The sequence below is a fragment of the Patagioenas fasciata genome, chromosome 3 (genome assembly GCF_037038585.1).
Source record: "Patagioenas fasciata isolate bPatFas1 chromosome 3, bPatFas1.hap1, whole genome shotgun sequence".
Classification (NCBI taxonomy): Eukaryota; Metazoa; Chordata; class Aves; order Columbiformes; family Columbidae; genus Patagioenas; species Patagioenas fasciata.
Genome location: NC_092522.1, coordinates 7843271 through 7867339, shown reverse-complemented (window position 1 = coordinate 7867339; position 24069 = coordinate 7843271). Strand labels below are relative to the sequence as shown.

General features: G+C 42.1%; 2 protein-coding genes across 5 annotated transcripts in view; one reads left to right on the top strand and one right to left on the bottom strand.

Moving 5' to 3' along the window:
* The window catches only part of BFSP1 (beaded filament structural protein 1), a 124179-nt gene extending 109847 nt beyond the window's left edge, over positions 1 to 14332 (top strand). For all 3 annotated transcript variants that reach the window (XM_071805695.1, XM_071805694.1, XM_065835246.2), the window contains 7 exons: positions 1977 to 2037; positions 5571 to 5666; positions 6519 to 6611; positions 7317 to 7424; positions 9388 to 9608; positions 10972 to 11057; positions 12990 to 14332. In XM_071805695.1, the coding sequence (XP_071661796.1) occupies positions 1977 to 2037; positions 5571 to 5666; positions 6519 to 6611; positions 7317 to 7424; positions 9388 to 9608; positions 10972 to 11057; positions 12990 to 13924 (1600 nt within the window). In that variant the 3' untranslated portion in view covers positions 13925 to 14332. The remainder of the gene's footprint in view (positions 1 to 1976; positions 2038 to 5570; positions 5667 to 6518; positions 6612 to 7316; positions 7425 to 9387; positions 9609 to 10971; positions 11058 to 12989) is intronic.
* Positions 14333 to 17058: 2726 nt separating this feature from the next.
* PCSK2 (proprotein convertase subtilisin/kexin type 2) overlaps positions 17059 to 24069 on the bottom strand; it is a 209364-nt gene continuing 202353 nt past the window's right edge. For both annotated transcript variants that reach the window (XM_071805696.1, XM_065833914.2), the window contains one exon: positions 17059 to 20106. In XM_071805696.1, coding sequence (XP_071661797.1) covers positions 19620 to 20106 — 487 coding nt within the window. In that variant the 3' untranslated portion in view covers positions 17059 to 19619. The remainder of the gene's footprint in view (positions 20107 to 24069) is intronic.

Sequence of the window (24069 nt, the reverse complement as noted above, 5' to 3'; positions counted from 1 at the left end):
TGTTGCTATAATTTGGCAAAACCACTTTGTTTTAGTTTTGTCAGAAAATAGCACTTCAGTTGAGGAGGCCCAGTAATTTATAAGAGTGATAATGAACTAAAATCTCATGATTTTCACTTGTTTCTTTGCTGTTCATGGTAAGAATTTGAAACAGGCCAGCGACCAACCCTGCTAATATGAGATTTCAAAAGAAGGGAAAGTTGGGAAACCAAAGCACTAAGTTGAGTCCATTTCTTTGTTCTGCCGAGTTCTTTCTTTGTGGTCCTGCTCAGTTCAAAAGTGACCCCATCCCTTCAACTTTCCAAGACATATTAAAAGAGATGAGAATAGCATTGGCTGTTCATCCTGCAAGAGATAAATCAAAGAAGTGGGGTTAACATGACTATTATAATTTGATCCTTGATCTGTTCAGTCTAGGAACTGACACGTTCCCTGTTGACTGGAGCAAATCCCCTGGGTGCCACTAGCATATGTGGGCTTAATTGATGGTTTCAGAAGACAGACAAGGGCTTATGTTCAATTCTGAATTTCAGCCAGGGTTCGTGCTTATGTTGATGTCCATTGTTTGTACTGCAAATGAAGGACATTCACCACCAGAGCTGACTTGTCACCCACCGTGAGGGTTTCTTGTAGGGAGTAAGAAAGGAGAGCTTTTTATATTTCTGTATATCTATTATTTTAAGGAAAACAAAGGGATAAATTGGAATAGAATGTATTTATGTGCTTTGGCACTGAAGGGAGATGGAGTTTGATGAGCCACTTGTTCAGTACTGATGGCAAAGCCTTGTACTATAAGATGCTTCTGGCTGTGTTTGTTTGTTTTTTTTTAACGGAGTCTCATTAAACCGTGTCTCCTGTTTTATATATAGTTTATTTAGGGAAAGGAATAAATGACAGTAATGAACAATTAAGAAATTTTGTTCTGTGCAACTAAAAGCATTTCCTAGAAGATAATTCTAGAGGGATTTTTTACAAGGTCCTGTAGTGACAGGATAAAGAGCAATGTCTTTAAACCGAGGGTGGGTTTAGATTGGATATAAGGAAGAAATTTTTATGATATGGGTGGTGAAACACTGGAGCAGGTTGCTCAGAGAAGCTGTGGATGCCCCATCCCTGGGAGTGTTCAAGGTCAGGTTGGACGGGGCTTTGAGCAACCTGGTCCAGTGGAAGGTGTCCCTACCCATGGCAGGGGGGTTGGACTAGATGAACTTTAAAGTCCATTCCAACCCCAACCATCCTATGATTCTATGAAAATACAAATACAGAGCCCTAATTCTTACAAGAGTATGTGCCATTTCCTCAAATCAAAGATACACAAAATATACATCCATTGTTCACTCAGTACAGGAACATGGGCATAATGCACTTGTGGACATTTTATAAATGCATAAGAATATTTGGCTGAATGTAATCCTTACTAAGAGTCACAGATGATTTTTACCAAGTTAAAATATGAATTGCTATTAAAGGGGACATAAAGCTTGATTTATTAAAGCACCCTAATACAGCATTATTCATACGTAGTCAATATATGAAATTGCAACCTTTGAGTTTAATGTGTTTATCATGAAAATGCTTATTGAACAGAAAACCAAGTACAATGTAATTAAATGCTAATGTGCCAATGTAGCAAATACTCACATAGTAGCCACTGATGAATGGCTGTCGCTATAGTCCAATGCCAATTGAATATACTTTTATTGTCAATATTCTCGGACTTTCTCTGAAAAAGTGATAGCAAATGTCTTCCATTGTCTTCTGCTACATAAGTTGAGGACAATTAGTAAATTCTGGAATTACTCTTAGCATCTGAGAGAAAAAAAATAAAAGCTAATGCCTAAATAAATCTTTTAGACCTTTTCAAGATTCATATTCTGCTTCAGTGTGAAGCATATGTTGTGTGTGATATTGCAGATGACAGTGCAGTTTGCAAAAGGATGAACCATTGACATTCATCTCCTTTCTTCTATTTGCAGGTATAGAAATGAACGTGAATATCAGCAGAGGCTAAAAGAAACCCTTGAACGCCTTAATAAGGTAAGCCTGGGAAAATGGAAAAGGAAAGGTCTTCATCATTTATTCCTCTGATTTAATTTACTACAGCAATCTTATTTGAAGAAGCAGTGGGAAGATAAAATGTCAGAGCAAGACATTTCTTGTCATCATGCACTGATGAGAAGTTCTCCTTCCCCTCCATCCCCTTCCCTAAGCCTCGTGCAAATGGCTGAGCCTTGGTGTGTGCATATACACTGCGCAGTGCCCTGCTCTGGACAGCCCTGTTCACTTTGGTCATGTAGTACATGCCATCCGCAGCCCACAGGCTCAGCTGTGCTCAGGACCTCATTAATTTTTCAATAAGACTGAGGACTAGGAGGATCTACTGCACAGCACTCCTTTAGAGCATCAGCAGATGGCTCCTGCATTAGTTTCAGGACCTAGAGTTGACATATCTTTTCCTTCTTCCACATCCAATGTTAGCTTTGCTAATTCACCCTTACTGAAGACCTGGCACGTGTTTAGGTGCCTTTAATAATCCGTTTTAACTCTTAACACACTGGTTTTTTTAACTCAGAAGACAATGTCTCTGAGTTAGAGTCTACACACAAAGGTAGGAAGAGCCCATTTATTAGTTGTAATGTGCAGTAAATGCATGTATCTGAGAGTCTGGAATATGACTGGAGAAAACATATTTGTTGCTGAATGCTTCTTTCCCCCCTCTTTTTTTTTTTTTTTTTTTAAATACAGTTATTGTGTTAAAGTGTGTTTAGAACTGATATCATGGCATGAGAAAATGATGATTGTGTCCAGGTCTTGAAGTCTGGTGGGTCTCAAAGCTCCTCAGTCCCTTGCAGGGTATGGTCAGTCCTTCCCAGGACAGACCCGCAGATTCCCACCAGACTTCCAAGCAAAAGAAAAGCTGCAAAACTCCCTGATTTGTTCCTTTCACAGTGAAACATGTGAAGTGTTTACATTGAGCTGCACTTTCCTGAATTAATGCTATGTGATAATAATAATAATTATTATTATCATAGCTTGAAGAAAATGTAAAAGTTTACTAACATATTTAGGAAGTTTGCAAGCCAGGTCTATGACAGTGAGAAAGCCTGAGTCATATGCTTGCTACTTGCTTTCATCCCAGTGAAGAAAGTTCTGTTTTTCACAGCTTATCCTTCATCTTCTGTTTTGGAAAACAATTATGGGTGAATTACATAGAGACTTTTTTTATTTCCCCACTACAAATGACAAGAGCCACTCTGCTTGAGCACTGTCATATCAATGCTATGCATGTTTTATATTAAAAATAAGTGAGCATTTCAGCATTTCTGTCTCCCATGAGCTCTAGACATCCTGCACCGCTGCTGTTTTCCAGTGTGCTAGCAGGGCTCTTGGACACCCTGCAAACTCTTAAAAAATATTTGTGGAGGCAAATATTTTTTAGGGGGTAGTTGGAGGTGGTGGGTCCAGCTTCACTGTTCCTCTCAACCTATCTGTAGCTAAAGAAAAGTGAATTAATTTGACAACACCAGGCACATCTGACAAGATCTTGAACCCGGGGCGGGTATTTTTATTCCAGGCTGCATCTGGGCTGCCCTTATTGCAGCACCTCCTTGTATTGGAGCACCAAATGCTGAAGAGAACACAGCTGATTTTCTGTACAGTGCCTAAGATGTAGCCTGAAACCTGCATGTCCAAATGTGATTTTGCATCTTTTCTGACAGATGGCAAATAAGTTTGGAAAATCAGCACACAGTGGTTCTAGAGATAGCTGAGGGATTTCTCTTCCAAGGTAAATGAAAATGCTGCTTCAGCACATGGATCAAGGTTCTGGAATCAGCACCTAAAGCAGAAGGGTTTTTCGGAAGTTGAGTGAATAGCAAATACTGCAAAGTTCCGAAGAAAATGCGTGGGTGCTGCACTGTTCTAATAGAAAGTATCATCGGTGAAGCTGGTGTATCTCAAAGCAGAGCATAAAAACAAATATATTTTTCCTCTTTGAAGGAACATTTGGCAAGCCATATGCTGCTTTTGCTTATTACATGCAGAAATATTTGCTTGTCTGGATTATCTAAGTGCTTTGGGGCTTTTTTTGGCTCCCCCAAAAAACCTGCCAACATGACCATTGTCCTGTTGATCTTCCCTTCAATAGGAAGGCAGAAGAGCACAGAAAAGCAGCGGGCATTCCTGATGACTGGCTCGGAATGTGCTGGTCTGGATGTGTCTGAATCAGCCGCTGTCTCACAAAGCAGAGAGACTGCTGGAGAGGCTCAGCGGCATAATGAGACAGCTGACATCTATGCATTTTTGGAATAGCTCATGCTGTGCATGTGCAGAAAGAAAAATCCCCTTCCACCAGTCATATGCTGCACCCATAGATTTCAGTCTTTTATTTGCAACCTGTGATCCCCTCACCGAGCCACATTTACAGCTGGTAATTTTAATTTTAATTAAATTAAATTACAGCACATAGGTAATTTTAAAGGGACACCTTTAAATTCCTCCCCCTCCCCCTTTTTTTATACACTTTCAGTTAAATGCAGAAATCAAGACTTTCTTGAGGCAAATTGCAAACTGTTGGAGGAACTTAAAAGTTTTGTAGAGTTGCAGGGAATAGTCTGTTGACAACTTCCAAGATATTTTCTCAAAAGTGATATTTTGCAGTATTTGTTAATGATAAACCTAACTAAGAAGACATGCATTAAGTAGAAGAATAAAGCTATTCCTTTCACACTTGCATATTTGTAAAATATATTGCTATGTTCCATGGAAATTATTCTATATTCAAGGGCTTGTATTAAACAGCATAACATAAGAATAAATCTAAATTAAACCTTTGAAAATGGAGATTTCACTGGATTTAAGTACTAGTGCCACTCACACCTATGTACTTTGAGATCATGACTGCTAGTCATACACCTTGTCCTCTGATTAATTGAATGTTACGAACTTCTTTCCTCACAAACCCCAATATTAGGAATTTCTGCAGCAAACTGACCTTTTATAGACTTGCTCATCTGTCATTTTTGTTCTCAGAAGTGGCTCCAAACGTGACAAACATTTGTGATACTGAAGAAGACACCAAAAGAAGAAGAAAAATACTGTGGACCATCCTGTGTTTTTTTCCATAAGAGATTACTTACTGGGGATATTAAAAAGTTGTCAGGATACCTCAGGTCCTGCCATAAACCCTAGAGAAATCAACACCTTAGTCTGTAGATGTCTTCTGTTTAAGATTCATACACTGTTGCAAGCTTTTATTGTCAAAACCTGGTATTTCATAGCATCTATTACTTGGTTCCCAGCATTCATAAATCATATGGTAAACATATTTTGACAGTGCCTGTATCATAAATTATGTTTGTACAGAAAAGCAGCATGTAAAATAGGAGAAGATGATGAATAAGGTGCCTGTTGTTTGTTGATTCCATAATACTTGTGTTTCTCTAGGAGGCTTTAACTCTCCACACAGGCTTCTAAACATGTGCAGTGATCCGTGTTATGGCCCAGTGGCTGCTGTGGTTTTGGTGCTCCAGCTGTACAGACTGACCGTACTGTGTGTCTCTGCATTGCAGGAAGCTGACGAAGCACTGCTGTGCAACCTGGAGCTGCAGATCGAGTCCCAGTTCCTGCAGGATGACATTAATGCCACGAAGGACAGATACAAGAAGGTAACTGACTGAATTGCCGTTTTCCTAATATCCTTCTTCTAGAGACACGTGTGAAGCTTTCCTTTCTCCGAGATCTCTTCCAGCAGCAAATTAAAACAAATCCCATTTGTATTTTGGTGGGTAAATATAACATTGTATATTTTAATTGGGCACAACAGCTGAAGTGTGGAGGTCAAGTCCAATGGCTGACTGGCCACAAGCATCTGGATTGACTCCTACAGGGTCCAATGTCTACAGCTGTAGCCATGTCTTGAATTTGTTAACCTCTTATCATGATTTAACCCATCAGGCTGGTCAAACTGCCCTGTATTTCACGCTAAGGAGCTATTGCTTTCATCAGAGGGGGATACTCAGTTTTCTGGGACAGAGCATTGCAGTCAATCAGCAGACATGAGCCTGTGGCTGTATGATTAAGCTGCAGGCAGTTAACAAATGCAACCCCCTTCTGCTTCCTAGGAGAGCTGTGAGGCCTGGTATCGGGCCACTGTCCCATCTTTGCTGCTTTTGAAAGAAGAGGCTCACTTTTTTGCATCACATGCAAAGGTTTTGTGGTTCTCATTTTGAAAATCTCCTGTGAAATCAGAAATCACAAAATCTTTAATTAAGACTGTGAACTATGTTGTCACTTAGCCAAATGCCTATAAATGTACCATTAGCATGATGAAACTGTTAGGTCACATGCACTCAAAATCAGGTCTAAAACCACACTCCAAAACTAAGTCTGAACAGGAACTGGACTTCTATGTGCTGAAAGATGTAAATATCTAGGAACAAGCCCTAGAAGTGGAGTACATTGAAGGGAGCACCTTGCTATGGCATTTTCTGATGAAGGTGTCTTCTACTTCTCCACAGAACCTTATGGAAATCCAGACCTATGTCAGTGTTTTGCAGCAGATCATCCAGACAACCCCTCGCGTGTCCCCTATAGCCACTGGCATATGTGAGGTAAGTATTACTGTTGGTAAATACATGCTGCTCCAAGTAAGAAAGAGACAATGTTTACTCCTAAAGCATCCCAGATCCTCTAACTCCCACTCCAGGGTTAAATGAAAACTGCAACAGTTACAAGTACTGAATACGGAATGTAAGAGAGAAAACTACATGTAGTTTTGAAAAACGGAATTGATCCGGAGAAGAGAGATTGTGTTAGTCAGGTGTGCTCCGGCAAATATGCTAGTCCCAGAAATGGCTAGTTCAAAGGCAGTGGAAGTGGTTGAGCTGCCTACCTGATGAGGAGCTGGCAGGGTATATCAGTATTTACAGAGAGAATAAATCTTGTCCTGGAGGAGCAAGATGTGGTGAAAAGTTGTAAATCAAATATATTGTTATAGAGTAGATGAAAATTTGGTGATTCCCACCAGTATGAGTGGCTGTGCAAAGAATATTTATTAGTTGGAAGAAGATACGAACAGCTACATCTACAGGGTCTAATTTCAACATAAGCTGTACTTCTACAGTCCTGCCATCTGAAAACCTTTACTCTTAAAGCCATACCACAAGGGTTTACTTGAGGTTCAATACCCATCTTTTTCATTGTCTTTTGTAATTTTCTATTTGTCTTTGAAGTTTATTTCCAGTAGTATTATATCTTTTAGCTCTTTTTAAAAGAGTGAAACATAATTTCCTATACTCATATTTTCTTCCAACCAGGAAAAACTGATAGCGGAGAGAAGGATCCCTGTTCTGCAGAGCCAGCTGGAGGAATACAAGAGCATCCTCTGCCAGCTCCAGGCACAGAAATACAAACTGCAGACAGAGGTACTGCCATAACTAGCCACAAACACCACTGTAGTGCTTGTGAACTCTGCTCTTTTTATGACCACATGGTCTTTAAGAGGGTCTGGTGAACTCAGTTGGCTTGCAGACTTAGAGGTGTGTTTTCATTTTAGTTTTCCACCTCTGTCTTCAGCTGTTTCATTCCCTTTCTCTTGGTGGCCCAAATCATCAGGTTTAGATGGCCAGGGAGGGCTGTAGGTATCACAGCTACAGTGAAGCTGTCCTGGTCTAATGAAGTGGCTGGTGGGAGGAGGTTTCCACTTTGCAACTGGATTCCTGCAGGATAGAGTCAGCAGGAGGCTGTGGATGGAAAATTCACATGGGGCTGGTCTTGCTTTCTTTCTCACTGAGCTTGGGCTGGAAACTGGCTCCATGAAAAATGATGGGGGACCTCCAGGGCTCCTTTCTGTCAGTGCTGAGCTTGCTGTGAGAAAGACTGGACAGACTTAGTAATCAAAAGTGAATGTCCTTTGAAATAGGTGTTAAGATACGTTTGGCATCCTGCGTTCATCCCTGTCACTACTAAGCACTAAGTCAATGCCAAAACCACCTACTTTTTGCCAATTCCTGATTTGCAGAAAATGACTGGTCAAGACTTTCATATGTTGCTCCTGCCCATCTCCCAGCCAAACTTGCTGTAAATCAACCTTCCTCTCCCAGCCACTGTCTCAGAGCAAGCATTCAGTGCTGGGACAAGGGCTGCAGAGATGGAGGAGCAGCTAAAGGCTACAGTGAAGAGAAACCAGACCTGGATAACTGCCAATGGCAGGTCTGCCTCCATGCTGTTGAACGTTTCTTAGTGGATCCAGGGTGTGAAAAATTATATACTGGCATAAAACGCCTTTTGGTGATACTTTGGTCTCCTCTGGACAGCCATAGCAGTAGCTATTAAATTCCTGAGCATGACTTCTCTCACTAGGGCACTCTGGGACAGTGCTAACCCTGGGTCTTTTTCCCTGGTTTCTTTCTCATGTGTGATGCTTTGGTGGAAAGGATGCATGTGCTCTGGGAAGGGCAAGAATCAATATACTGATAAGTGAGATAATAACTCAGTATAGGGACAAGGGGAGAAAATCAGCCTCCTGCTGGCAGACAGAGAGAGGTGCTCTTTGGGGAATTAATCATGCTGCTTTCAAAATCAAATCTTCATGTCCCATTTAGAAAGAGTTTATTAATATATTAATTCTCATGCCTTGAGTTTAAAAGGGTGAAATAACTGTATGAGTGGAGGTCGATGGCATGGTTTCTTGTGATGGTGAAGGCTCAAGCTGATGACTGAGGTGTCCTGGAGCTCCTTTGCTGTCCTGTGTCTGAGCCTGATAACCATGTTGGTTATTGACCCCACCTCATGAGCACCAAACACTAAAGGAGTTTATGGAACATGTTGGTCCCCTTGTGCTCTGCAATGTAGCAAGGTAATACCAAGGGACTTAGCTCCTAAATTTAGGCCCTTAAAATGTTTTTGAAATTCTTTCCTGTAACATATAGAAATAAATCAATTATTAAAGAATCCATTAGTCAGTTATTGCCCCATTAGCTTTTTGTGAGTGCATCTCTTTAAAAGCTGTTTGAAAAGGGAAGAAAAATCTTAAGTGTTAAAGTAACTATACTGAAGATAGCAGAAGAACGGGAGAGCAGAATTACACTGCCAAAATATCCCACCTGTAATTCCTGGTCCTCGTTTTTGCAAGGGACTCATCGCCACCTCCTGGTCAATGTGCACTCCAGTGACTGGCATTGAGGCCTGACTGCACAGCACTTATTTTTATTGCTAGAGTTAAAAAGCCGAGGAATTGAATGCACAAATGCAGTGAAATTGCTGCTGTGTTTCAGCAGTGCAGCCTCACACATCATAATAAAATGTCTTGCCTTTAATTACCCTTGAAATGTGGGGATGCTGGATGCTTCAGAGCTGCTTCTTTCACCCACCAATTTTGTTTACCAGACAACCATGCTAGAGCAAGCAATTAAAAACACCCAGGAGAGTTACGACGATGAAATTCAGCTTTACAATGAGCAGATTGAAAACCTTAGGAAGGGGATAGAGGAGGCCGAGAGGACCTTGGAGAAGTACACGACCGACTGTCGCCAGCTGGTGATCTACCAGCAGTCCCTGGAGAACGAGCTGGAACGGTACAGGCGTATCATCGAGAACGAGGAGAGCCGGTAAGGCTGGATTTCTGGGCTCTCCCAAAGGGGCCAGTGATCTCTTTTATCTCCTTTCAAAAATGTATGTTTAAGGACATTTGATCCACCCAAAACTATGTTCATTTCACACCTTTCACTGGTAGATGTCCAGGGACAGGAATCTAAATAGATGCAAAATCTGGTCCTGCCTCTGCCAAGGAAAGGGTCAGAAACATTTTGAGCTGCTTCTTTCCATACAGCCCCATTTCCATAGGCTGTCCTGGTGTCAGTGCAGAGAGGTCAGGAGCACATGTAAGCAAACTGAATTCCCTCTCCACGGCCCAAGTGTCAGCAAAGCTGCTGGGATGTGACAGGCAGGTTGGTCTTGCAGGGCTCAGACAGGGAAAATGTCCTGTAAAATGAAATACTCTTCACAACAAGGGGACGGGGCGGGGGGGGCGGGAAGAGGAGACTGCAGGAAATTTACAGGGATTTAGGTTGTGTTTAAACCTACATGAGGAGCACTGGCTCCCTCTAATGTCAACCATCAGCCTCACACAGGGAAAGGAGCTGGGCTGTCACAGCAGTGCCCAGTGCTGCCTGCGCAGGCAGATGCAGCAGGACCAGGCTCCTGAACACCCAAACCACTGCTCTGGGTTGTCCAGAAGATGATCTCACACGTGGGGAACAGATATTTCACCAATTTTCAGTGTCTCGTTTTGGACACTGCATTCTGGTTAGGAGCATCCCATCAGGGTAATTCTCAGCACCAAAAATCAAAATGTGCATCTCTTGTATATCTACACAGAGTATATATCCTTCCTAGAGGCCAAAATATCTGAAGTTCTGGCAGAACGGACTGGAAAGGCCACAGGTTTGCATATAGGCCAGCCTCTCAGTTATAATTTTTAACCCTTAATACTACTGATTCGTCAAATATTTACCAAGGAAGACTGCTCAGTTTTCTTCTTGCCCTTCTGAAGTCAGGCATATGCAGGTAACATTGTAATGGCTACCAAATTTCTTATTTTACTGGCCAGCATTTACAGTTCTTGCTGACCTCTGGTAGGCATGGATTGACTGTTTGCCCATCCAAAATCTTTCCATCTTTCAAAGTACTGTGCTAAATTACAAACCTGTTGCAATGGCTTTTAATTACTAGAGTAGTTTACCTAATGGAGCATCCCACATGTCCTGCTGGTGGAAACAGTCCAACTCTTGCGAAGGTGCTGTGGCTGTGTCTATTTTCCCCAAGCAAGAAACAGGCTCCCAGTGTTCTTCTTGACTCCTCACCACAAAGAAACACATTTCTTTAGCCTCCATGCTTCATTTTGCACAATTTCACTTGCTCTTGATGGAAACGAGGGGGAGAGATCTGACCGATGCGCGTCTTCTCCGGCAGGTTAAACTCTGCTATAGCAGGAACGCCAGTCACACTCTTCACGCAGATCTATAGACCTGTCCAGCCGCAAGCTTCAAGGGGAAGAGGTAAACCTGTGACATGTCTTCCTGTGTCTGTCAAGAGCAGCATCATTGTACTTTTAAGCTGTTTCCATTTGTCTTCCATGCAAACACCAGCCATGACAGCTTGATTCCAGGCTTGCTAAGTAAATGAAACAATTTCAGCTTACCTCAGCTGGCTTTAGGACAAGCTGTTAAAGACCAAAACCACAAACAAACTATTTTCGTTGTTAATTTTGACAACTTACTGCTTAAGCCAATCAATAGGGTGAAGTCAGAAGGCACCTGAAACTGTGGCAAGACTGACTTGTTGTGAGTCGTTGGCCCACACTTCAGTTCTGTACAAGGAGCATCAGGGCATGTTGAGTGCTGCAGGCAGGCAGAGGACACTTTTTTATGCTTGTTTACATGCCATGGCCTGGTTCCCTCTGAATGGTGTTTCTTCCGTGTTGTATGATTGCTTGTTAGAATGAGGATGCTTGTAAACCTGGTGACAAGGAAATGGCCAAGACTAAACTAGCAAGGCTCCTCTTAGCAAAGAGGGGAGCTGGTTTATAGAGAGGTGCTCTAGGTACTAACATATTGGATGGCTTGCTATAGCTTGAATCCAAGGCTCACCAGGGTTTTACTAACAACAAACTGCCCCTGAGAATAGAGATAAGCTGTCAAATGAAGCTTTTCTTTGGGGTGCAGCTGTAATTTTTCTAACTGCTCTGTGAACTGCAGCATTTTTCTACGATATGGGTCCATAATGCCTGAGGCCAAATCCTGAGCAGCTGTAAGTAACTACTGTGCTGCAAAGTGTTGTTTTATACCCGCTGAGGATTCGGTCCGTCTCTTACCACACCTGCAAGGCAAACAGGGTGTTTTATGTGCATTACTGCACCTGTGCCATGGGACAAAACAACTGCCTGTGGGAAAGCATAGTAATATGCGTCTATATCTTTGTTCCCTAATTCCCAGCACCACCCTCTGCCTCCTGTGCTCTAGCTCTTCATGCCATGGAAATCAGTAGCCTGCCTGCACTCCTGCTGAGCTGTCGTGGGGTCTGTGGTTGCTGACTGCCCAGGAGACCAGAGTCACAGCCTGTGGGCTGAGATTTCCTCTGCACGGGCCTCCAGCTTCTCCATGTTTGAGTGATGCCAAAATGATGTTCCTCAGCACCGCGCCGCTGGCGGGGCAGCTGCTTAGCTCTGAGCCTGCTGGCTGCTCGCTGTGACACACCTCCCTGCATCTGCCCCTCAAAACTACTGGGAGAGGAGGTGCCTGGTTCACTCTTAATCCCCCTGGACACAAAGGCAAGGTGTCCCCATGCTGTGCCCATCTTCAGAAGCGCTGGAAGAGCTGGGGATGACCCTCACCTTTCCTGTCAGGCCTGGACTGCTCACCCAGCAAGGCTGCATTCAGTGGGAAGGTTTCAAATAGGGCTTTTGTTTTTTTTTTTTTTCCTCCCTAAGCCCTAGCAGGAGTTGTAAAAGCCAGAGAAGCTGTTTCTAGTTAGTCTTACTGCCGTGCCGTGCAAGACTTTGGGCACCTGGCTTCAGACTCTGCCTTAGGAGATGAGGTTTCTTGTCTAGTGAACAGGGCCAAACCCTGCCACGATGCCTGGGAGGAAGGTGCTGAGCCCAACTGCAGCAGCAGCTGGAGCTGAACGCTTCTGCTGAGCATTAATGCCAGCCTGAAAGGTGAACTTTTTGTGCAGCTGCTTCTCTTACACACACAGTTGTCCTGTCCCCACACTGCCTGTGGCAGTGGCGACCTCAGATGCAAATTCACTACTTGGCCAAGGGAGTTCAGGCAAAAGAAGAGGCTGTTTAATGTGCTGACAGAAGCTATGCTCACATGTGCTGCTGCATTCAGCTCTCCACGTGCAGCAGGGAGAGCAAGAGGAGGCTCTAGCATTTGCAGCAACTGTGTTCAGCACTGTTTGTTGTTTGCTTTGTTTTGTTTTTCCCCTAGATATCACCCAGGCCATGCAAGATATTGCCAGCGTGAAGCCCAGACAAAAAGCTCTGACAAAGAAAATTGCCAGGAAAAAGGAGCTGATGTCTAGAGACATAACTGATGGTCTCTCGCCTGAAAGAATGTATGAAAGAACTCTGGAAGGTTTTGACCAAGATCAGCTGGAGTTTATGCACGAAGGCTCAGTCACATGTGAACCTGGGCAGGAAGGATTAGAACTTGCTGAGAAAGAAATGGGCCCAGAGGATGTACCTGATGGAGCCCAGATAAGTAAAGCCTTTGATAAATTTTGTAACATTGTGAGGGAGAAAATAAGAGTCTGCAAGAAACCAGAGCCTAAACCTGAAGGCTATCCCAAAGGGCGTTATGTGCTGGTGACAGGGGAGGAAGGCTACGAGGAACCTTCTGTCTTGGCCCCCTCCATCCCACCTGCAGGAGGGATCACAGTTTCAATCAGCAATGGGAAGGTGATGAACGGTGGTGAAGTGGAGCCCATCCCAGAGCTGCCCGAACCTGCTGAACCAGCAGAAAAAGAGAAAGAGCTTATCTGTGAAAGAAGGGAAGAGTTTGAACTCCAAGAAGAAGAAAAAGAAGACATGCTTGAATGGGGAAAAAAAGCGAGAGGAAAAATTGAGCAAATCGTAAAGTATCCAGATATCTCTGAGCCTGAGACAGTTCCTTCCCCTGGTCTGGTAAGCCCAGCTGAGCCAGGAGTCCTTCGAGAGACAGAATATGACCGAGAAGATAAGCAGGGCCTTTTGTTCCGGGAAGCAGGCTTGCCTGGCTCCATGAGCTACGAGAAGGTGGAGGTGGTGGAGTCCATCGAGAAGTTTTCAGACGACAGAATCCAGACATACGAAGAGACAGCGATGATTGTGGAGACAATGATAGAGAAGACAAGCAAGAAGAAACCAGGTGACAAAGGCTCTTAAGTGACACGCCCCCCCTTGATAGTCAACTTGTCTGGCATAGTTATTAAACGACTGTTTTTTTTCCTGACCGAATGATACAGTAGTGAGATTTTTGCTGTTTGGTATGGAACAGATTGATACCTTGATGGCAATTCTGTCTGATGTAGGCTCACCTTTGGTGCAACGACCGTTGGAGCACTCCAGGGCAACAAGTAATAGGCACATCCTATGCAACTGATTTTCATGATTAGGACAAGTTGAAAGTAATTATTATTACGGAGCTGCCTGGCTTTCCACAGTATCTGGAACAAATTTGCGTATTCCTCTACTGCTCCTATAGCTGCCGTATGATTCCCCATCTCTCAGACAGCTGCAAATGTTAACTTGTGACATCTGGTTCATTTAATAAAAGTTTTGCCTTCTACCGAATATCCCCGCTGTGGGTTCGTGTTGCCTTTACCATTGACTAATAGTCCCTACTAGTAAAAGTCAACTGACTGGGCGTACAGGATTTTTTCCAGGGAAAGGGATGAACACCTCTTAAATAACCTATTCCAAATGTCTCTGATTTACAGCCCTTAAATAGAGAGGAGCTTGGCAGACCTTTCTTTTTGGATCTAAAGACAAACTGTATTTGAATTGAGATCTTACTGTGTATCTTCTCAGAATAAAACCTGAAATTGCAGCAGACTGGAGGATAACTTACAAAAGATACTAAAGTCGTCGTCCTTCACCAACACAACTAAGATATTTATGAATGCCAACAACCTTTTGAGGAGACTGCAGCCAACTCAAAAGACTCTGTGTTTTGGTATTTTTTGTGAAGTAGTTTACAGAGTTTAATGCTGCTGTGGGATCCTGCTGCAGCCCAGGCAACTGCGGGTCCCCCATGGGATTGCTGCAATGAGTGGTGCCTTTCTGTGTCCCCATGCTCAGGGACACAAAAAGAAATACTGCAACAGCCTCTTGCAGCTTCCAGAAATCTTCCATTCATGAAAAAAAATCCTTCACTTGTCTATGTGCAAATACCAAGCACTATTTAAAGTGCTGGCGCATCATTTAGGCCCCAGCTTGACTTTAGACGTACAAATAATCCTACTTAAGACAGGCACATACTGATGTACTTTCTTAGTTTGGGCTCTACACATTCTTTTTCCCATCCCAGTTCTCAAAATTTCTTTTTCACCTTTTGGCATTGTTATGCCTTTCCCGGCTGATTGCTCCTGTAAATGACATTTGAGCTGACAAGCCTGTGACGCCTACCTTCTCTTATCACCCAAAAGGCTTTCCTTTGATATTGTTGGTGTGTGTTTTTTATTTTTATTAGTGACACCCGTGCAGGTGTAGTATCTAATCTGCTCTAACATATCTACTAAAGTGGCACCTTCTTTGAAGCAAGGACAGGTGACCCACAGTCACATTTTTACCTAGGACTGTCGACACTGTTTTAACTGAAATGCTGTGGGAGTGTACACCAGACATGGCTTACTATGGTGTGTGCTGCTTTTCAGTTTAATTTATTAACAGTGTAAATTGCAGAGATGGAATTTATCACTGCATATGCAGGCTGCAGCTTCAGTCAACGCCAAGGAGGCAGCACTTCAGGAGAGCCTGGGTTGGGTGTCTGACGTGAATATCCCGTCACATTTACCTGTTTTCTGTGTGGAGTCACCACTCTCCACTGCTGACACTGAATATGTTTTTTTCTGATGCTCGTAAACCTTGTTCAGCAGCTGGACAGGATAAACATCACTCCTCAAGTGGGTTTACTGGCACATTTTCTTGAAGACATCACTTATATTGCGTAGGCAGCAACTTGAGGTGCAAGAGGTGACTCGAGCTGGTGCTGAGCTGCACTACAGCCACCAACATCACAAGTCAAGGACCATGAGGAACTGAGGCGTAAATTCTGCTGCAGTCTCTGACCTGCTTTCCACAGACATGGCGGTTGCCAGTAACACTGCAGATGATGGGCATCTTTCCATGACAATTATATAGCAAACCTCCAGCATTCTGTTGTTCCTAATGCCAATGATGAGAGGTAAAGTAAATGTTATGAGTTATGGGCTCACCTCAGCTTTAAATGCAGAGTGTCAATGAAGCGTTTCAATGCTGATGGTGATGGTGAGATACTTGCAAGCATCAATTCAGGAGCATCTGGGACAAGACATAGGTTACTCCGGACACATTCTTGCCTTTGTGGCTATCAGAACTAGATCAGGCAGTTCTCTGCCATCTTTTACAAAGTAAGAAATTCTAAAATGAAATATATCCTGTACCATGGGAATATGTGAGATAAAAAGTACCTAAAAGTGTGGATGAGAAGTCAGGAGGAAGAGGGAAACAGGGTTTTGTGGATCGGTGTTCCAAACAGCAGAGGGAAAAACAAACCCTGCTGCAGTATTCCCTTGGGACCAGAACTGCTTACAAAAAGCAGTGCAAAAACATCACTGTCTCCTGGCATGTTCCCTTCCCCACCAAGGACAGTGGCTCGGTACCCACATCGCCATGTCTCGGCAGAGCTGCTCTTGGACCTGGCATGTTTTAACCACCAAGTAACACCCAAGGCTCTTCCTCGCCCACGGCCTTCATCTTCTCTGTCCCACTGTATCACAGAGTTAGCATAAAGCCTGTTAGGCTGCCTCTGTTGCTACCAACTCTTGTGTTTCTTCTCTCAGTATACATGGGTTACAAATGTATTTATTAGAGTAAAAAACAGAGGTGTAGGCACTCATCCCAAATTCAGCAGCATAGTACTGCCTGTGTACCTTCGGGTAGGCAATGATGATAGGACCTGCCAGTTTGCAACAGCTCTTTATTTTACTCATATTATAAAACATCATCACAGGGCTTTAGTTAAAGAGTGTTCACCTGTTTCAAATCATGAGCTTCATTTTCCTCTTTATTATAAATACCAATAAAATTAACTTTATTTTCCATCAGCAATGCCATAAAAACTTAGTCTAACTGGACATACTTTTTCAGTGTTCTCCTGATGCAAAAAATCCCGAAGAATTTGAAGTAGATCTCTATACTGTATATACACTTAGTTTTATATATACTTATATCAAAACTCACCATTTCTTTATATCACTCATTATCGTGATCTTTCAATAAATTATGTCAGCATTATGAAAATATGAACAACCATCTAGTTATTTTGCTGCTTTATAAGATATTTAATGATTGAACAGAGAACTTCAAAAATTACATGAATGCAATGGGAAGTCATGTACATGGTCATTTAAGATTTCCACATGGACTTTTCTTATTCCAAAACTTTTCCCGCACTTCAGAAAAAAAATCTTCAAGTTCCCTCTTTCTTTGAACACATACACACAAAACGTAATGATGTGTGTATATGTATAATACATTACATACCATATGTAATTCTATACATATTTATAAGCAAATATATGTAACATACTCTGAATATACATATCGTATGTAATATATATCGAGAGAGAGATACCACAGGTGTGTCATAAGCATTTAGACATACAGGTGTATGCATATATCTATACATATATGGTAAATTCTTCCCTCTGATATGTATGTGCTCTCTTGCTGAGAACTGGGTGCATTCCAGTCACTTCCAAACAAAGACACAAACAAAAACCTGTCCCCAACCCCTTTAACTCCAGGGAGTTTTGGCTCGTGCCGCATGAACTACAGTTCATGCTTTGAAATGGGCCCCTCTTGCCCTTGGGTTAAGTTTTAGCTCACCAAATTAAACACAGTTGACACTATAATGTATTGAAACAAATAACAGAGCACTTAAAAATCACATAGGTCCTGATTCTTTTCGTGCCTATGCCTGTTTTATCCCAGCGTGACTCAATCATCTAAAGGGACTGCAGCACACGCACTGAGGAACCTGTGAGTAGTGCGAGGCTTATTGTCTTGGCTTTACAGTGTAATTCACGTAGACTTTGAGTAGGTTTAGCTGTTTATTTTGCATTTAGATTTGTAAAGGGAAGAACAGGCCTCATGGAAAGATAAAAGATGGATATTCACTAGAATAACAGCACAGATTATACATTCTTAAGTGAAACGTGTGCACCGTATAACCTTTGGGTTATGTTTTTAATTTGTTAGATAAATACTTACTGAATGCGTTTCTACTACTATACACCTGATCAACCAGGACAACTCTTATTAAAACATTTTAGAGTAATACTTTGCATATTAAAAATACATAATACAATTCTGAAACTAGTCACTGCTAAAAAGTAGATCTTACATCCTGCAAAGATCCGAAGCACGTGCTCATTTAGCATTTGAGTAGGTCCACTGATGGCCTTTACTGTGCCTAAATATTTGCAGAGTCAAGACCTTTTATTATTCAAAGGTTAACTTTTGGATCTCACACCTGAGAACATAGTGGTTACTACCACAAGTAATCCCCACCGAGGAGAATGTTACATCTTGCAGCAATAGCCGGCACATACTCCAGGGGCGGGAGAGACTGACTTTACTCATGTATGAGAAGTGAAGGTGGGACTGACTGAACAGCCAAGAGCAATGATGACCAACAAATCTTCCCAAACATACTACAGTTTATTTCCCAAGAAGGCCAACTTTGCATTACACATTAATAACTTAGGCAATTTTTTCTCCTTAAATATATTTGTATAACATAAAAATAACTAATCTCTTTTTTAAAAATGAAATTTGAATTAAAAATTGCCTTGAGACTGAAACTGCGTATTTCAAATTTCCCCCCCTAGCAATTTACTGACAGCTTGTAAACCCCAGAAAACAGGGGTCAGTGGTCGGAAATGCTGACGCTGCCTCATCTTACACCGCTGTAGCACATCTCGCTATAGAGACTTTTGCACACAGGTTGCCAGAAATCCTACAGCTCACTGCCCATGTGCTCATTCTGCTGTAAGATGGTAAACTGATTTAAATTGCTAAAACTGAAAAAAACCCCAACAAAACAAAACTGAAACTTGTGCTTCTAGAATGCCCTGACCCTGTTTGTAAAGCACTTCCCCTTGTCATCTGGCTTTGGCATTGCTTTGCCTTCCTTATTGCATGCCTGTCAACCCATTCTATGGCTGAAGTGTTAGTGTGTGTTGTACAAGTGTATATTTTAAAGAAAACTCTCAAAATAATTGGATTTCTGCAAATTGGACTGATACATTTTCTTCAACTCTGGATTATTTATTTTTGTAGGGTCTAGTGCTACTTTGGTTGTACCCAATGGGGAAAGTCCCACTGAAGTCAATGATTTAAAAGGAGCTGTTAGATGTTCAAAGGCCTCTCTAGCAAACCTCTTTGTGATTCCCTCTCTCACAATAATTTTTTAAAATGTGCCCGTTATCACCAACTGCCAATGTTAAAATTCAGTCTTTTTTTTTTGGTTTTTTTTTAATACAAACAACATTTACCACAAAAATATGAAGGTAAAAGCTATCAACTTGTTTGCAGGTTATTACCTATTCATATGACACAAAAGAAAAATAATTTACAGTCACAAACTGTACATAGTATTTGGTGGGGGACTATATTGTGGTTTAGAGTAAAAAAATGATTGCTTCAGTGGTAATTAAAATAATTATTGATGAGATAGAAGACTTTAAAATCAAGAAAGTGTGATAATTTGGCTACAGAGACGATCATTGTAACATGTCTAACACAGAGGTTTGGATAGTAGAAAGGTGAGCAGAGGGATCTGGGGAAGGAAAGACACCGGTCATGCAGAACAGCATTAGTTCTTGCTCAGTATACTCTTCAGGCTTCTCTCCACTGCTTCATCTAATTCTTCTTCCAGCTCTTCCTTCTTGGACATGGCCAGTTTGGACTGATAATCTTTTACTATTTGGTCTATATATGGTGCGCTCTGAGTCCCGTGCAGCATCAGTGTCCACTCCTTCAGCACCCCCCGCTGCGGCAGGCTGCCCACAAACCCAATCTCTAGAGCCCAGGTGCCTCGGGGGTCTTCTCCCCAAGTGTGTGTGGTCATGAAAGGCCATTTGTCAAAACCCACCTTGGAGTCGTCATCCCTGGGACGCCGGCTCAGCAGAATGGACTTTGTTCCCATTGGCGAGGTCATGTTGATGTTGAGGTCTCCTCGCCTGGTAGAATTCACAGTTATAACTGCTTGGACGTGTTCAAGGTATCGGACAAAGTTTTCCTTCCCCTCACAAGCATCAGTTGTAAGTGTGAGGACCAGCTTGCCACTTGGTGGTATCTTTCTGCAGGTCAAAATATAATTAAGCAAATTAGAAGAATATAGATAGCACGATATGCCTCAGTCTAAAACTACTGAGTTTTGGTGCCTCACAGAAAAACCTGTACTATATTAATTGTTAATACCTGGAAAAGTAAGAAAACAATAGGGGAAAACTTAGCCAGAAAAAGAACATTCTGTTTTTAGAAAATGATATCAAAACCTTAATTTGAAATTACATTATGAAATGTACACCTACACAAAGAGAGAAAGAATACAATTAAGAAGTACATACTGCTATTTAAGAAGTGTTAACATATATTTAATGGCTGCCTTATCCCTGCTATACTGGGTAATTGCATAATAATGTGTACATTCAGTGGCAGAACCGTGAGCAGCCGTGTCAGACAGTCACCTTAACAGGCAGCAGCGAGCAGCTGGCTGGAGTCAGAGGAGCCAGTTGCACAGACTTTTGGTGCAGTCACACTCAAGCCTACATCCTCCTTTTAATTTGGAAACCAGCACAACCACGAGATCCCAGTTTCAGCTCATCTGAAAAATATTTTTCCGCTAAAATCACTATCCCTGAACTGCTCCCATACAAGACACACAGAGAGGAAAGAAGTTGCACTTCACTGAGTTGCCAAAGTGCTACGCCTCAAAGTCACAAGTTCCTTGGTGGTTATAATTCAGTCCTTATGAAGACGAACTCACAGTAGCTGAAGGACATTTGTCCCAAGGCTCATCAGAAGGCTGGATCCACAGATGGACACAGGCCCAAGGCTGCCGAGCACCTGTGAAACCCCTCAGGGGTCTGGATGACACTGCCAATTACCAGCTGCCTCAGAAACTGGCTGGCAAACTACACTGAAGTATAAACACGATTTTCTGCGTCTTTATCAGCCTGCTGTGAGCAGTGTGATGCTTTCCTCTGTCTAGAATACTTGCAAGACAAGAATTACTGTGATCATTAAAAAAAGGGAATGAGTCACAAAAGACTGCAGTCAGCTTGTCGTTACCTCTTCCGGTGGCTTCTCCATGACCTACATTTTGCAGTAAAATAAGAGAGTCCCATTTAAAGGGCATTAACCACACTGTGGTAATGAATCCCCCCTTTTCAAAAGAAAAGAAATGAGTATCAGCCTTTCCCTTTGCTAATGAAATAGTGCACGCTTTGGAGACCAGTGAAAGCGTTTCATCCACACCTAGTTTCCGGGAATTATTTTCTTCTTGAGATGAGCTCTGGGTATTACAGCTTAGTACATCACTAATTGGCTCAGGCCAGTCTTTTCCCCGCTTTTATACAGTATTGCCTTCTTGGGAGTATTTGCAGAGTATAAAGACATTCAAGTTCAGGTCCTCATGGCATTTAAACACCTTAAATGAAAAACCTGCTTTGTTCTGAATCTTACAGGTGCCCTTGGAGCAGAAGCTGGTATAACATAAATATTGTATGGTTAAAATATCTAAACATGTAACACCCTCAATATTTATTCTGTGTGCCAAAGCACAAGGAAAATGCACTGTATGCAGCCAGAGGTGAAGGATCATAATCCCACAGTTGCCATACACTTGCAATTTCTCTGCATGGGAAGCATCATCCTCAAAGCAAACTGAATTCATATCTCACAGCAACCTCACAGAGCGGACAAAAACATTTGCCAAAAAGTGTTTCATTCCAACAGTTGTGATAAGCGCTTCCATCTCCTCCGGTAAATGAGGGAGGACACCACAGCGTGAGCCTTTTCTGTCTAGCAACAGCAAAATCCAAAGAAATAAGAGCAGTGTTATCACTCCGTCTGCTTTGCAGACAGCTTGACAGCTGCAGACAGCTCTTCTCTCCACCTTTCTAAGTGCTGCAGTGCAAAAGTTATCTCAGCTCTCAAACACATGAGAAAAGGTTTGCTCTGCTTCCCCCTCTCCTATTAATTACCAAACAATACTCTCTGCTTTGGTAGACTAATTACTCTAGTCCAGCTGAATTTCCCCAAAGAAACTAAAAGAACCAGGGGCAGTCGAAAAAAAGCCTGCAACAAAAGGAGCAGAAGAGGGTTTTCCACACCCTCACAGTGCAGCGCTGCCCAATTGCTATATATGTGTATAAAATATAGTAATTTTTTCATGAAGTGTGGTACCCAGCTAGAGATGAGCAGGGGGAGCTCAACACTCCCTGGAAACACACTCTGGCGCTCCTGTTCCTCAGCTAATCAACTGTCATGTCCTAAATCATCTTTGTTTAGTATCTCCCTGAAACACCCAGATTCAGACCCGTCCATTTCTTTTCTTTTTGCTGACGCAACAAAAATCCCTTTTCAGGGACAGTTGCGTCTCTACATGCAGCAGAGAAATGCTGCACTAAATACTGATTGCTTTCAGCACACTGTCTATTCTAGGCTGTCAATTATTTCCTGGCCTGTTCCTGCTAATTGACAACGCTGCTCTGGTACACACCTCTGGATCAACCTACCTAAATCAATATTGAATATGTGTTTTATATATACCAACATCTATACTAACATAACCATATAGAGAATATATATAGAAAACGTTGCTCCTGCAAAGCCAAACCAGAAAAATAACCCAGTTATCCATGGCCAAACTGCAGTGTAGTTTAAATTTCCAAGGAGTCTCTGGAGATGCTGGGACTGAAATAGTTTTATTTACAATGTAATTAAAAAAATGTAGATGTTGCATGTCATGATGCTTATTATCTCCTGTCAGTGACATTTTCATTGCGGGATGTAAATATTACTGCAGTCCTATTAACATATAGATGTGTTAGGTCTGGGGGGTACCCATGAGGACCACACAATGAGATGACATTGCAGTCAAGTTAGGAGGTTGGGTGGTGACTGACTTGGTTGAACTTCACAAATCTGCATGAAAAAAAGGCTGTTCCGGGTACAGCTCAAAAGCACCCTTACAAGGCAGTGTACTTCTCAACCATGGAGCTTATTGGGAAGCTTTACTGCAGTTCCAGATCCTTGAGCTGGAGGAAATGCATCATCACCTCTGCTCTTCTATGTGTTCAACAGCAGAAACGGGACAGAAAAACAAAGGAAAAGGAGACGATACAACTGCAAAGCACTTGCCTGGCTCTGGCTCAGTCTGCACATTGTCTAATGCATGGAGCCAAGCCTGCAGAAAGAAATTTCCTCTCTTCTTCTAGGATGATCCTCTTTTCAGTAACAGGGGCTGCCCTAAGATAAATGCGATCATTTGTCTGCATTTAAATTATGAATGAACTAGAAATAGCTCAAAATTAGCTTCTGCAGTTTCTCATTTGTCTCCTACCTGTGAGCATGCGTAGGCCAGATAAATTAAAACTCAGATCTCCGCTGTGAAACCTTGGATCCTGCAAATATAAACCCATCTGGAAGGCTGGGAACAAACTTATGCTTTGCCCGGCTGAGCTATGTGCCAGGATGGCAGAATGGTTTGCTTTCCTTTTCCAATAGAATAATGATGCCTTCAAAAATGGCACTGAAAAGTCATATTTCAAATGGTATAGACATAAATTGGCCACTATTAGATTAGTGTTTCAAATAATTAAATTGAACTATAGCTGTTGTAGTCAATTAGTATTAATTCATTCACTTGTTGACTCATTCACTTTAGCACATGAAGGTAAATCAGAAAATAATTTGACTATGTAGCCTGCAATTAGAGATTTGAGGAACATAAACCAAACATAATTAAATGCTGTAGTCTTCAAACTGAATCACTGGTACCTGTAGATGATTGTTTCAGTCTTCTGGAGATAAAACTGTCTGCTGGAATATGTCACAAGGAGATATGACCTGGCTGACAGATGCTTCATGTGGCAGCAGTTTATGTAATTTACAGTGCCAGCCTCCCAGATTTTCACTTGTGCACAGGCTCTTTATTCACAGAAACTTTGGCACAAACATACCTGTAAGCACCCAGGGAAAAGGGATGTTGCTGCTACCCCTAGTGGCAGTAAAAATGATGAGCTGTAGAACGTACT